A 13,848-nucleotide genomic window follows, 5' to 3' on the forward strand; every position below is an offset into this window, starting at 1 on the left:
TGCCTCAGTTTCCCCATAGGAATTCATGGCTCCTGCCCTTGCCATGTATGAAGTCATGGAGGCTGGGCCTGCAAATCCTGTCTCAGCATGTGGCTCTGCTTCCTGGGAGCCTCCTGCGGCCTGCTTCTTCCCCACGATGATGCCTCCTTTAGCAGCCGCCACACCCACGCGCCACTGCCCTCCTTACTGGGCCCAGGGCTGCTGTCCTGACACGGCTGGGACCCCACCTGGATCCCACTTCTTCCCGCGCTCCTGAAGCTCTGCGTGTGGTAGCCGTGGCCTGCACTGTTCTGCTCCTCCTTTATTTATTCCTGAATGGACACTGTACCCACTGCCACTTTAAAGATAAATGCTGGGTTAGTAGCTGGCGCCCCGTCCAGCTGCCTTCACGGTTCATGCACACACGCACACCCCCGCCACATTCTACCCGTGAAACAAGCTGCAAGCATGGTAAAGCCAGGGCTGGCCCGGCTCTGGGCTCTGCAGCTGGTCCTGGCCGAGCGTGACCCAGAGCCACGACTGTCCTGCTCTGAGCTCCGTTCCTTTCGCTGTGCCTCCACCCCCTCAACACACACTCGCTGACAACAGGCTTCCACCAAGGGCCCAGCGCTGGCCTGGGCTGTGAATGCAGAGGAGCAGATCGCAGGACTCCTTGGGATCTTGCGGCCCAGAAGAGGTGAGCGCAGAGGAGCAGGCGACTCTGTCTTACAAGGAAGCCACCTGTAGGGAGCCACTGAAGCTGGAAAATCAGTCAAAGGCTTGTAGGCGGGACTAGGCCTCAGCGCCTAAAGCAAACAAGCTGCCTCAGTCCTGAGATGAGCATCCTGACTGGTTAAGGACAGCTACTAGGCAGGAGGCGACCTTGTGTCACCTGTTACTGACTTTGCAAAAGGTATAACTAAAGGTAGGTTCATTGTGCCGGCGCGTGAGTCCTGCCCATCCAGCAGACCAGGGACTGCCTGGCCATCTTTTCTCATTCCCACCACTGTGTCTCCCCAGGGAGAACTGTCTGTAGTAGACCAACGGATCCCCACAGCCGCCTGCTTACAGAAACCATCAGCAACTCTCACTGGGTGGAAACCCTTGAAATGAAAGAAGCCCAGAGTGGTCAAGAGTCTCGGAGTTGCAGCAGGGCAGGAGAGGCCCTTCCTGTCCCTGGACCACACTCCTGACTCAGAGAAGCTGACTTGGGGCTCAAATGACCAGTGAGAAGCATCCTCCCCTGGCCCCCTCCCAGGGACCGAGTCGTCTGTCACTGGTGGCTCAGGGTGGCAGAGAAATCCTGAAAAACTTCCACACTGGGGACTGCCAGGCACTGGGGTCCTGCTCGCCATAGGTTTCTGTGCAGGCCTGGTGAGCAGGGGCTGCAGGACAAGCTGGGCTGGTGGTGACGACCCACAGTCATGTCAGATAACACTGCCCCGCTCAGCACTCATGTGTGCAGCGTCAGGTGCCACGGCTGCCAAGCCCCACTGGGACTGCTCCTGAGAACTCCTCCACTCTGCAAATCTCCCCAGACCTGGTCCTCCCTCACAACACCTTCCAGGGAGGGAGGACCAGGCCACCAAATCGCCCCAAGTTACAGGGCCAGAGAGCAGGAGGGAAGGTTTAAACTCAAGCAGACTGGAACCTGGGGACCAGCCTCCTCTCTGTCCTGTATCCGTAGTCACACAGCGCCGCTGTGTGCTGAAATGAACGTGCACTTTCCAGAGGACGGCAGGACCCCGACACGGCCCTTCCCCACCCCGGCACAGACCAGGCTGCGGGTGGTCAGGACATCCCTCAGGGAGGCAGGGCTGCTGCCGGGCCCCAGGGCCCATGCTCATGGCTTCACGCATCTACCACGTCCTGAGGCTGAGTGCCCATGTTGACCCGGAGTACTTGGCAACAGATGACTCCCGTCCCAGAACAGAGACATGGATTGGGAAGACAGGATCAGTCAGCATGACTAGTGGAGAGGTGAGCGCTGTCACTCCTCGGAGCAGAGGGGAGCAGCTGTGACACAGGCATGTGACCTTGGAACAAGGTCGGAGAAACAGTGGCTGCAACTCTGGTGGGTTCATGAATGCGCTTCGGGGTCAGCAGACTGGGCATCACCCGTGTCAGTGCCTGGCGAGCAGGAGCACGGCTGGCATCGCTTCCCACAGCAGGGTGAGAGCCCTGGAAGACGGGTGTCACCTCAAGGCCCTAGGGACCCACAGGACAGCACTGCACTCCCTAGCCTGCAGTCTGCAGGGAGTTGGCGCCTGCCTCAGATCCCAGCTTGATGTCGGGTGGGAGGCGTGCTTGCTGCATATTGGCCCTGTCGGTGCCAACTCTGCTTCCACATGCACCCTGGGCCACCCCATAAAAATCCTTCAGCACCACCAGGTCCTGTTGTCTCATGCAGAGCCCCAGAGCACCCCACCTGTAAAGCTTTCCCTGAACTGATGGGTAGATGACTGCTCCATGGCCCCTCTTCCCCCTTCCTCTCCCTCCCTCCCTCCCTCCCTCCCTCCCTTCCTTATGTATTTGGTACAGGGTCTCACTATGCAGCTCAGTCTCGTAGCGATTCTCTTGTTTCAGCCTCCCCAGCGCTGTGTGCCACCATGCTGGTCTTTGTGGCTGGCTTGGCATGGCCAGCATGGCATGTGGTACTGGAGATTGAACCTGGGTCCTTGCACTCATCTAGGCAGGTGCTTAGACCACTGAGCTCTCTCTGTTGCTCTCCTGTTCTTCTTTCTGAATGAGCACTAGTTTTGCTGGTAGTTATAATGCATTCAGCCCCGGTGAATAGATCAGATCTGCTAAGATCTAAGCCAATCACCATGGTCCTGATCTTTGATTCCCAGACCCCCTTGCAGCTCGACATGGCCACGTGATGTAAAACTGCTCACAGAGTCACAGGAAAGCACCATTTCCTAGTAAAAAGGTTCTGACAGAGCCACTGACCTCCTGCAATCCTACCCACCTTTCTGTCACCAACAGGCGCAGCGACTGGAACCCTGAAAGCCGACCTGTGGCCGCAGTTGGGAGAGGGCAGCCCTGCTGATTTATAAGCCAGTGCCTGTGGCTGTCGGTGCCTAAAGGTTTAAGTGAAAGCTCAAGCCTGGTGCTTTCACGCAAGCCACTGAGAACTGGGGTTTCTGGCCGTCGCTGCGCGCACTCCTAACTCCTGGTGCCCTCAGTGCTCTGTGGACTCTGCAGCGAACTCTGCTGGAGAAGGCTGCCTGGCTGTCCCTGCCCGTTTGTGTATCTGCACTGGTGGCTCTGGGATGAGCATCACTGTGCCAGCCGGGAGTGCAGCTCTTCCCGAGGGCCAGTGCCAGTGCCAGGCAGGCATTTAGCACTCAACAGCTGCCCTTTGGCTCAAGGACGGGAATCACAGTGGCATTCTCAGCAATCCTCACCTTCTGTCTGCCCGCAGTAAATCAGCTGTAGGGGCCCGAGAGCTTGTCATCTTTCTTAAAGGAGTGCAATCCCCTGTTATGCGTGTGTCCCACAGCATCTTCACAAGTCTCTCTTCCTTGTCATCCTGAGGATGCTGATTCATGGCAGGACAGCCGGCCACGTGCAGGGCCGAGTAGAAGACCTGCCCCAGCTCCTGTCAGCTGTGACCTGCACTAACTTTCCAGGTGCCCTGGTCACAGCCGCTCTCTGCAAGACAGCACAGCTGCGGCCTCCCAGGGCTATGGCAGAGGCCAGGACAGATGCACTGACAGATGGAGCAGAGCGAGATTCAGGGTCAGCCTGAGCAGGCTGAGGACTCCTTTACCAGGGCCGTGTGTGTGTGTGTGTGTGTGTGTGTGTGTGTATAGGACACTTGTAGTTGCATAGGCAGACGGCAATGGGAGGCTGCCCTCCGTGTGGGAAGCACCAGCTCTCAGCTGGAGGCCTGGAGAGACCGAAAAGGCCACCTCCCCTCTGCTGGCACTGGGTCCACACTTCACCCGCTCTTGGACATCAGCACTCCAGACTTCCCTACCTCAGGACTCCAGCGCGGCCTCCAGTAGCCCCACCTGTCCTCATGTCTTTGGGCTCAGACTGAGAGTGGCACGAGCAGCTTCCCTGGTTCTTGGGGCCTTCTACCTTGGAGTGAGCCTTCCACAGGTAGCACATAGTCTCCTGAAGATGGCCTATAGCCATGAGGCTTCTCTGTCCCCATAATCATGGCAGCCTGTTCCCCTAATAAACCTCATCTATTTATCTATCATCTATCTTCCTTTCTGCCATCCATCTATCCATCCATCTCCCATCTCCATCCATCCATCCATCCATCCATCCATCCATCCATCCATCCATCCACCCTCCCTTCCATTCTCCCATGCATCAATCTATCTGCCTACCCATCCATCCATCCTCCCATCCATCCATCCATCCATCCATCCATCCATCCATCCATCCATCCATCCTCCCTTCCATTCTCCCATGCATCAAATGCATCAATCTATCCACCTACCCATCCATCCATCCTCCCTTCCATCATCCATCCATCTATCCATCCATCCTCCCTTCCATCATCCATCCATCTATCCATCCATCCTCCCTTCCATTCTCCCATGCATCAAATGCATCAATCTATCCACCTACCCATCCATCCATCCTCCCTTCCATCATCCATCCATCCATCCATCCATCCATCCATCCATCCATCCATCCATTCATCCATCCTCCCATGCATCCATCTATTCACCCACCCATCCATCCACCCTTCCTCCCAGCCTCTCATCCATCCATCCATCCATCCATCCATCCATCCATCCATCCATCTGTCCATCATCCGTCCGTCCATCTGTCCAGCCATACAAATGGTTCTCTCTGGAGGAACCTGACAAATAGACACAAAAACACATCAATGTGTTTGGTTATAAAAGAGATCATGAAAGAGTAATGCAAGCCTAGGTACAGAAGGCTGGATAACTACAGCATTTCTATGTGGGGAGGAGGAATAAGAAACAAGACGTTAAATAAAGGGCTGCAGACTGTCATAGAGCTAGGGGCAGGGTGGGCGCGATACAGCCGAGAGCACCCAGTGAAGGCTGTGGGGGCAGGGCACAGGCCTCAGAGCACTGTCCCGGCCAGTGGTCTGCAGAGTGCACGTTGGGGCGTGCTAAGCAGCCTGGCCAGCAAAGCTCTGGGTTCCATTTTTATCCCTACCTCTTCCCAACTCCATTACCCAAATATCCTAAAATATTCCAACCTCTATTTCCCAGTCTGTTTAAGGAAACAGTGCTGCCTGGTGCAGAGGGGGGAGAGGCAAATGTCACAGGGTTGTGACATTCCACATGTCCACCTGATAGGACCATGTGTGCCCAGGTATCAGGCTGAACGTTATTCTGTGAGTTTGTCTACGATGAGCCTGGCTTCTGAGCCAGCCCCTAATGAAGCAGACACCTCCCCAGGGGTGGGCCAGCCACCCTCCGAGGGCAGAAGACAGCATGGTCGTGGGGGATCTGGCCCTTTGCCGCCTGTCCTCTGCTCAGACTGGGACTCACCCTGCTGCCTTGCTGGTTCTCAGGCTAGCGGGCTTGCTCTGAAGGACACCGCTGCTTTCCTGGGGCTCCAGCGAGCACACTGCAGCTCCACGGCCTCCGTCCATCCACACCCACAGGTGTCCACTCCTCGTAACCCAGCTCTTCTGGGAGTCACAGGTACAATGTGTCTACTGGTTCCTCTCCAGAGAACTCGCGCGCAGAAGTGATACCCAAGACCCCGTGGGCCGACAGAGGACGGTAGCACGGCCCTGTGCTTTACAGGCCCCTCCACGCTCTGCCGCACCCTACACAGGTCCAGGGCACATCGTCCTCCTGTGCTCTATGCCCTGCTGTCCCTGGGGTGCAACACTTGCGCTTTGGGGCTATTATAAGCAAAACGGGCTGCCTGAACAGCAGCACAGATGCCATCAGGACGGTGAGGTGCTGCCCGGAGACAGGCGAGCAGGTGAGAAGCATGGGATTTTTAGACAAGAGGGCAGCTTACACCCTGGGGGGACAAGGGCAGACGGCGCGAATTCCATCCTGCGACACTGAACCATGTGGATGTCGGATGTAGGAGGTATTTGCTCTGGACTTGGTCCAAGTGCTATCTGTGGGCTGCAGGGAACTGAAAGAGGGGGAAGACCACGGATAAGGGATGGCTGCCCCGAGAGCGGGGGCTGAGGTGCGCTCAGTGTGGCATGGCTCAGCCTCGGGAACGCACATCCATCCCACTGCGGCCTCTGCTGCGGGAGGTTCTGCACGAGCTAAGGTGGCGTGTCCAATGTCCTGGACGATCCCATTTGCGAGCCCAAGACCTATGTTTTGTCAGCTCTGTATGCCAAGGGAGGTCTGGCCAAGGCCCGCTGGCTGCAGTGGGTCTGCTCCGGCTTCCTGCTCTGCCCAGGCCTGCCGAGGGTTCTAGCCTACCCCTTCATCTTTTCCTTCCCAATCTTGGCAATTGCCAGGCATTGCTACTAAATAAAAATAACGTCCTTCATGCCGAGGCTTCTCATACAGCACAGCCCATGTCCCAGGCTGCGTGGTCATGACTCTGTCTCCCCACACACAGCTCCTGTTTTCCCTCGGCTTCTCGAGTCCCATTCATAAAGGAAACAAGCTCCTTTCCCAGACAACAGTGCATCATGTGTGGGGACGGGAGCGCTGACTCACCTCTTTCCCCTCGCCTGGAAAATGCAGACCCCTAGCCCAGTGCTGGGCTCTGGGGCGTGCCCTATGCCAATCATTTCTTGTCCTGTCATCTGTGCCAGTTTGCATTTTTCTCTGCCAGATGCAGCGCAGACGGGGAGAAGAAGGAAGTGCCACTGGGGAATGGCGGTGCCTTGCATCAGATGCGGAGCTGGTCCCGGGGAGGCTGCAGCCCTGCTCTCCCATGTTCACCACACCAGTCATTTGATTACTTTATTTTTTGCCATAAAATGAGGGTGAAGATCAATTTGGAGTGGACCCTGCAGTGTGTGGAGAGTTGTGGCATAGCGCTGACTACGGGACATGGCAGAGGGCGCCAGCAGGGCAGGCTGCTGCCTGTGTACGGGGCCTGGAGCCTGTGCCCAGCCCTATGCCAGTCCCCACTGGGCTCTCTTGGGTGGGTGCATGGTCTTGGGCAACTGGGACCAGGAGTTGGGAAGCAGATCCTGCAGCTGGGGCGAGGCAGGGAATGGCCTGCCGGGGGCCTTGCCGAGGCTGGCTAGGAAGCAGGAGTCCAGGGGTTGTTAGCTTGTGTAGAGGTTGCAGAGCCCCATTCATAAAGGGGCTCAGGAGTGGGCAACGTTCGCCTCATTGGCCAGTCACACTGCTGTCTGCCCACACAGCTCTCCCAGCAAGAGGGACCTGGCTTCTTCCCAGGGCTCAGAGGCCCACGCCCAACCTAGCAGAACCGCGGGCCTGGCCTCAGCCCCACACAGGGCTCCTCATGACTCCTAAGGCCCAGGATGGGCTCTGGCATAGCTGTGTTCAGGGGAGGCCAGCAGGGTCCTGCGGCGAGAGGCAGAGAAGGACGCATTCTCTTGTCAGCCTGGATCTCTGCAGCTCGGCCGCCTACCGTGCTCTGGTTTTTGCATGGCCTGTGTGGAGCACAAGCTCAAGGAGAGGCACCCGACATGGCTTTGCTCACGACTGCAGAGTCGGGCCTGGCTCCTGTGTGCTGAGAGGTGGAGCTCGCAGAGCTGGCGGGGTGAAGGGACAGGGAGAGGCAGAGCCGGTCCCTCACTGGGCACCTGCACCTGCAGGGTTGTGCAGAGGGCAGGCACAGCACCGTGTGTCGGAGGTGGGCAGGGCGGGGCCTATCAGTCCTACTGCTGTGCGCGGCTAGTATCTCACTACTCACTTTAAAAACATTCCTGGATAGTAACAGTGATGATATGCAATGGAAATAACCCTCAAGAAATGAATGTATTAGAAAGTGTTTTCCATTGTTATCCGAAGTATGGATACAGAAGTCCAAGGGGATGTAAAGAAATGATTTGCAAGATGAACAACTACAAATGGAGGAAAGGATAAGCCTCCTTCTAGGGGAACCTGATCATGTCATGGGATGTGGCCTCCCCGGGTCCAGGTAGGCGGACACAGTGAGCCACACCCAGAGACAGTGAAAGGGGAGGCAGCAACCCGATGGGGGGAGGGCTGGTCGCTGCCACCTCCACCTCGTGAGGGCAGCCAACACCCGAGCGACCTGCATGGACACCCAGGTCTGTACACGGCCTGCCAGGAGGACAGCGCTTCAGCTCAGCGTCCAGCTCTCCAGACCTGTGACCCAGGTCTCCTCCTGAGAAGCGAGACAATGAAGCAGAGAAGTTTTCCTCACTCCCTGGTGCAGCCCACAAAGCTGTCCTGGGTGAGGATGGGAAACCGGGAGCGAAGGAGCTGTCCCAGAGCAGAGGAGTTGCGTGCCCAGGGATGGCTGGGACACTATCGAGTGGCAGCGTGGGAGGCTGAGGGCCGGCTAAGGGTGCACCCGGCGCTGTCAGCGCAGCTGAGCTGCACCTGTCTCGAGACACCACTGTCTGGGAAGCCGGAACTGGGCGTGTGTGTGGGTATAGGGGGCTCCTATGGCCCCTCCAACCTTCCTGTAAGTCTAAGAATGATCCCCAGACAGCTTGGAAAGAGACGCAAAAGACAAGACAAGCCCATGTGACCACACAGCGCCTGCGCTGTGGCGCGGGACCAGCTTCTGATCCGTCAAGGGGCAGAGAGATGAGCATTGATTGAGAAACCAGCAAAAGTGCGAGTCCTCATGAGTGCCTGGGTCCGGGTCTCTATCGCGATGGTTAGCAAAGGGCTCCACACCGAGCGTGTTTCCCACCTGAAGATCTTGCCAGGTGCACTGCGGAGTTTTGACAAATAGACCCTGCAAACCAGGCGGCCCGGACACAGACTGCAGCCCCACAGTGCTTTGCGACAGCCTGGCCCTTCACAGCACTCCACTAAACTCAATGAAAAGAACTCAGAAATCCCTTTGGAGATTTAATTTTTTTTCATAAAAATGAAAGTTGATAGAGTCCACTAAAGGAAACATTTTTTTTTCCTGCCTTGGCAAAAGAGCCAAGACAGAGACACAGAACATAGAGCAACACAACAAAGCCAATTCCTTCATCAGCAAGGACTGCAGAGAGAGCCGGGGCCACAGCAGAGGTCCAGAGTGCTGTATCTTGGGTGAGATTTATGAAGACTTGCTATCGAGCTGGACCAAGGGCGGGACCTGGACAAATCAGAGTGACAATGTAGCCCCCTGAGGCTGGAGGCCCGGCAGCTGCGTTCCGAACACGGAGCTCTGACGCCAGCCGGACAGCGCAGGGACTGGGGCTGAGGCTGCTTCAGCCAGTGAGAAGGGCTCGGGCCCAGCGAGCGCCCACCTGGGACTGCTGTTACCCGCCACCACAGGCCAGCCCACAGCGGCACACATGTGCTCTCTGATGCCACCAGCTGGCCAACCGTGTGGAGACGGAGCTAAACATCTTATAGTGTCACTGGTCACGGCACCATCCGTCACAGTGCTCTGCCGACTCGGGCAGCGCTGCCCACAGCCCCCGGCCACCCAGGGCTCTGTGGTGCCCCCAGGCCCAGGGCGCACGCGACGTGTGCACAGAGGGACGGCCGTCAGCACCGCTGTCTGGCACTTCAGAAGAAAACACACATTTTCAGGCTGCTCCTTTTATGGGTAGGAGATGAATGAGAACATAAATACTTTAAGGAAGAAATTTCAGCGCCAGAAGTCCTAAGAATAAATGTCTGGGCTTCTTCCAGTGCTGTGGCACTGTGGAGCCAGAGGCGTGGACGCTCAGCGCTCTTAGCCCCACATACTCAGGAGCCTTCAAAACGAGTACTTTCAGCCTTCAAAATTAACTTCCAAATAAAGAATTAGAGTAGGTTTTGAACATATTTGTTAAAAGTATGCAAATGTGAAGAATACTTAATAAATTAGTAAAACCAAATAATTGTCAGAAAGGAGCTCACCACCTGGATGCCATTAAAATATGAAAGTGTGCGTGTGACTTAGGGTTGAGTTGACAGATGTGACTGAGCACAGCCTATGACGTACTCTCTTCCCATTCAGAGCTGCCCAGTTTAGGAGGGTCTTTTTAACAACGGTGACCACTGAGGCGAGACCTTCTTTGGGGAAGGCCCCTAAAGCCAAGACTGTGACTCAGCGAGTCACAGAACACTAACCCAACACTGAAAAACAATGAAGCAAATTTAGTAAGGTGGCTAAACTTAAAAATATCAGTGGCCAGGTGTGGTGGCGCACGCCTGTACTCCTAACACTCAGGAGGCTGAGGCAGGAGGACTGTTGCAAGTTCAAGACCAGCCTGGGCTACAGAGTGAGCTCAAGGCCAGCCTGAGCTGCACAGCCAGACCCTGTCTCCAAAAGAACAAAAAAAAAGAAAGAAAGAAAATTAGTGGTGATAATTCCATAACAAAGCAAAACCTTATAGCCTCTATGTGTTATAGTCAGAAAGAGATCCAATGTGTGCTTTGGGACAGGTCAGCTCAGAAGGACGGCAGCACTACGTGCAAAGGGTCAAGGCCAAAGTCCTCCTCGGCCTGACGCTGCCTGTCGGAGGTGCGTACTTCTTGTCTTCTTCCTTCTGGTACACCCTGGTCTCCAGTCCTTGGGGCTCATCCCTGCCTGCGGACGCTTTTCCTACATTAGCACTGCCTAGGGCGTGTGGAAGTCGTCTGCTGCAGCTCTGTATCTGCTGGCGGGGCCTCTGGAGGCCAGCGGTCATGAGGACCTCGTCTCTGTTCTCCCCAGCTCTCTCCCCCAGGCTCTGTATCTGCTGGCGGGGCCTCTGGAGGCCAGCGGTCATGAGGACCTCGTCTCTGTTCTCCCCAGCTCTCTCCCCCAGGCTCTGTATCTGCTGGCGGGGCCTCTGGAGGCCAGCGGTCATGAGGACCTCGTCTCTGTTCTCCCCAGCTCTCTCTCCTTGCTTCCTGCACAGAGTGTGGGCGACACCGTGCTGCACAGTCGCGGGCAGGAACCAGCTCTGCAGCCCTCCCTCTGGGGGCCTGGGCTTCGGATGCTGCCCTGGGCTGCCCCTGCCGGACCTGCGTGACAGCTGGAGAGCTGCAGTTGTGGCCTCCTTGCCTCAGCCGTGCTCCTGTGCTCACTGCCAGCCAGGAACCTGAGGCGCACACTGCCAGGCCCCGGCCGAGGCGGCCGTGCTCATGCTGTGGGCCTGGTACCCACGGGGCACCCAGACACTCATAGTATGGCTTCCTCCACCCTCCTGTTCTTCAGAGTTTATGTAGTGAGTTTCCAAGTGAGGCTCCGAGGCTTCTATCCATGAGGCGTTCCATAGCCCGAGAGCTCTGCTGTGCACGCTGGGGTCTCTAAGGAAGACGCTGGCACTGGGGCTTGATCCTAGAGGTCGCCCCAAAGCCTCACGCTGCCATTAGCAGGGCTTTGGGAAGGTGACTGGGCCAGGGGAGCTGGCAGCTGAACTGCTGCCAGGAGGTGGGTGTGGTTGGAAGAGCGGGCTGTTGGGTGGGGACCAGAAGGCTCTGTCTCCCTGCCCAGCACCTACAGCTGCTTCCTGTGCCCCATGCTGTGAGCTGCTCTCCCCCGCCCAGCCCCTCTGCCTTGGACTGAAACCTCTGGGAACTGCGCACCAGGGAGAATCTCTCCTTTTTTCCCAGATGTCAGGTTCCACGTCTCTGTGAGGAGAAGGTGACTCTGGAACGGCAACGAGCAGGACCAGCTGGGTTCCGGACTGCAGCCTTCAGAACTCAGCAGTTCACGCACAGCACTCAGCTCCTCTCCCCTCCTGGGTCCCGAGCCCCACCCTGTTCTCTCACCGCAGCCCCTGGAGCTGTCTGCCCACTCTGGGGGAGGCTGGGGCAGGGAGAACTCCAGGGGCCCCCTTGGCACCTAGAGTCTGAGTCTCCAGGAAGGGCTGCAGGGAGGCCGGTGTGCTGTGCGTGCCCAGCCCGAGGGGTACTCACGTCAACAGCAACCCAAGGGGCTCTGTCAGTCACCAGAGGAGCTGAGAGGGGACTCCTGTTGAGGAACAACAGCACCGCAGCTTCCATTCCCAACCCTGTCTGCCTTGCAGGCAGTTCCGGGCATAAGGCCGGGCGCACAGTACAGGATGCAGGCCCTCCAGCCAGGGCTCCATTGACCAGCAGCTGATCTCACCCAGCCACTCCTCTCAGGGCTGCGCCCAAGTGGAAGATGAGGGAGATGGGGAGAAGAGATCTCCACTTCAGCCACTGGAAAGTGTATCCAAAGAGGGTGGCGGCAAAGCTGATTCTGTATTCCTTTTTTTGCAGTAGTGGGGACCAAATTTCAGGCTCTGGGTATGCTCTTTCCCTGAGCCACACCTTGTCCCATTTTTAAGTCAGCTGCACCCCAGGCCCAGCACACGGCTCACAGCCCAGCCCTGAAGCTTCATGGCCGGGCCCTCATTGGACTCTAACTTCTCCCCAAGGTATGTTGCCCTCCTGCTTTCTCCATGTGGGGACACAGTCGGCACAGGACGCAGCTTGTGCCGCCCAGCGATGACTCTGAAGTGTGGGGCAGCTCTGGGAGATGCCTGCAGTGAACCCGAGACTCCTAGGGTGCAGCCCCCACAGAGGTCCTGCAATGAGGCTAGACAGGTGCTGGCGTGAGGCCAGAAGAGCTGTGGCTTGTAGGTGGTTATTCTGGACTCGGGTTTTTTCCAAACTACTAGGTTCTCCCGTGATCCACCTTGCTCTTCCAGAACCATCCCCAGCACTCATCGCTCCTGTGCCGGCCCGGCTTTTCCTGCCTCGGTGGTTGTGTCTGAGAAGCTGATGCTCAGCATGACCTCACCTTCCTCCCACGTGCGAGCCTGCACATGCCCGAGTAGCCAAAGGTGCTGCGGTGCCCGAGCCATGGGCTGCTCTCCTCTGTACCTGCACCAAATTCTCCCCAAGAAACAGACTTCTCCTGGATAGATGGTGTGATTCCACTTGGATTTTCTTCTCTGCTTTAATGATTTTCTTCCAGGTGAACTCAGTTCCCAGGTTATGAAGGTTGGGGTCTGTAACTCAGCCCCGGAGTTTGCTGGTTACAACTCAACGGGGGCAATGTCGCGCTAAGGCTGAGCTGAGTGCCTGAAATCCATCAGGGCTGAAAGGCCTCCACAGAACACTCCCATGAGAGCATCGGGTCAGACACTGTGTTTTCCTTGGGACAATGTGCTGGTGGAAACCTAGCCCGCACCTAGGGAAGGAGCTCTGGCCCAGAGGTGACAGGTGTGTCAGCTCTGCGGTGTTCAGTGGGAGACTCGGAGTAAGGAGATGTGACGTCTATAGGGTTCTCAATTTTCTAACCAATAAGATTCACTTTGTCCAGATTTTCTTACAACAGCAGTTTCTTATAGCAGTTCCAAGTGTGGGACACCATCCCCACCCACTCGCCCCCGAACTCCTCTACCTTTGGAGGTCCAGGATGGAGCTGGGAGGCCGACTTCTGCTGCAGTGAGCTTGCTGCCCTGCAGATGTCCCTGGTAGGGACAGCCCCTGGCTCACCCATCTGGCATCCCTCACACTGCTCCTCACTCACGCTTGGGCTCCAGTCTTCCAGCATAGCCTGTCTTCACCTCTTGCTACAGGTTCGGGCTGGAAGAGTGCTGTCGACAGGATGGTGAGGGGCAGGCAGGACACTCCGGCCTGGGCCAGGTGAGGAGAGGAAGAAGTGGCAGAACTCAGCTTCCTGGTATCCAGACGTGCAGATCTTAGGACGCAGAGAGCGGACAGGCGTGTCCTCTTGCTCCCATCCCCACACCTGGCATTTCCTGCGCCTCCCTGCTGGTACCCATCACAGCATGACCACCCCGAGGACAGGCACCAGGGCTCGCTGAGCTCACTCCAGCCATGCCCACAGGCCCACGGCAGATGCTGAGCTGGCCAG

The 13,848-nt window shown here is 57.1% G+C and overlaps 1 protein-coding gene across 1 annotated transcript in view; it reads right to left on the reverse strand.

Moving 5' to 3' along the window:
- Positions 1–13,848, reverse strand: part of Large1 (LARGE xylosyl- and glucuronyltransferase 1) — a 339,499-nt gene that overhangs the window by 27,909 nt on the left and 297,742 nt on the right. The window contains exon 10 of the mRNA XM_004623936.2: positions 13,301–13,371. Within this exon, the coding sequence (XP_004623993.1) occupies positions 13,301–13,371 (71 nt within the window). The remainder of the gene's footprint in view (positions 1–13,300; positions 13,372–13,848) is intronic.

Source organism: Octodon degus, unplaced genomic scaffold (assembly GCF_000260255.1).
Source record: "Octodon degus isolate 3935 unplaced genomic scaffold, OctDeg1.0 scaffold00004, whole genome shotgun sequence".
Taxonomy (NCBI): domain Eukaryota; kingdom Metazoa; phylum Chordata; class Mammalia; order Rodentia; family Octodontidae; genus Octodon; species Octodon degus.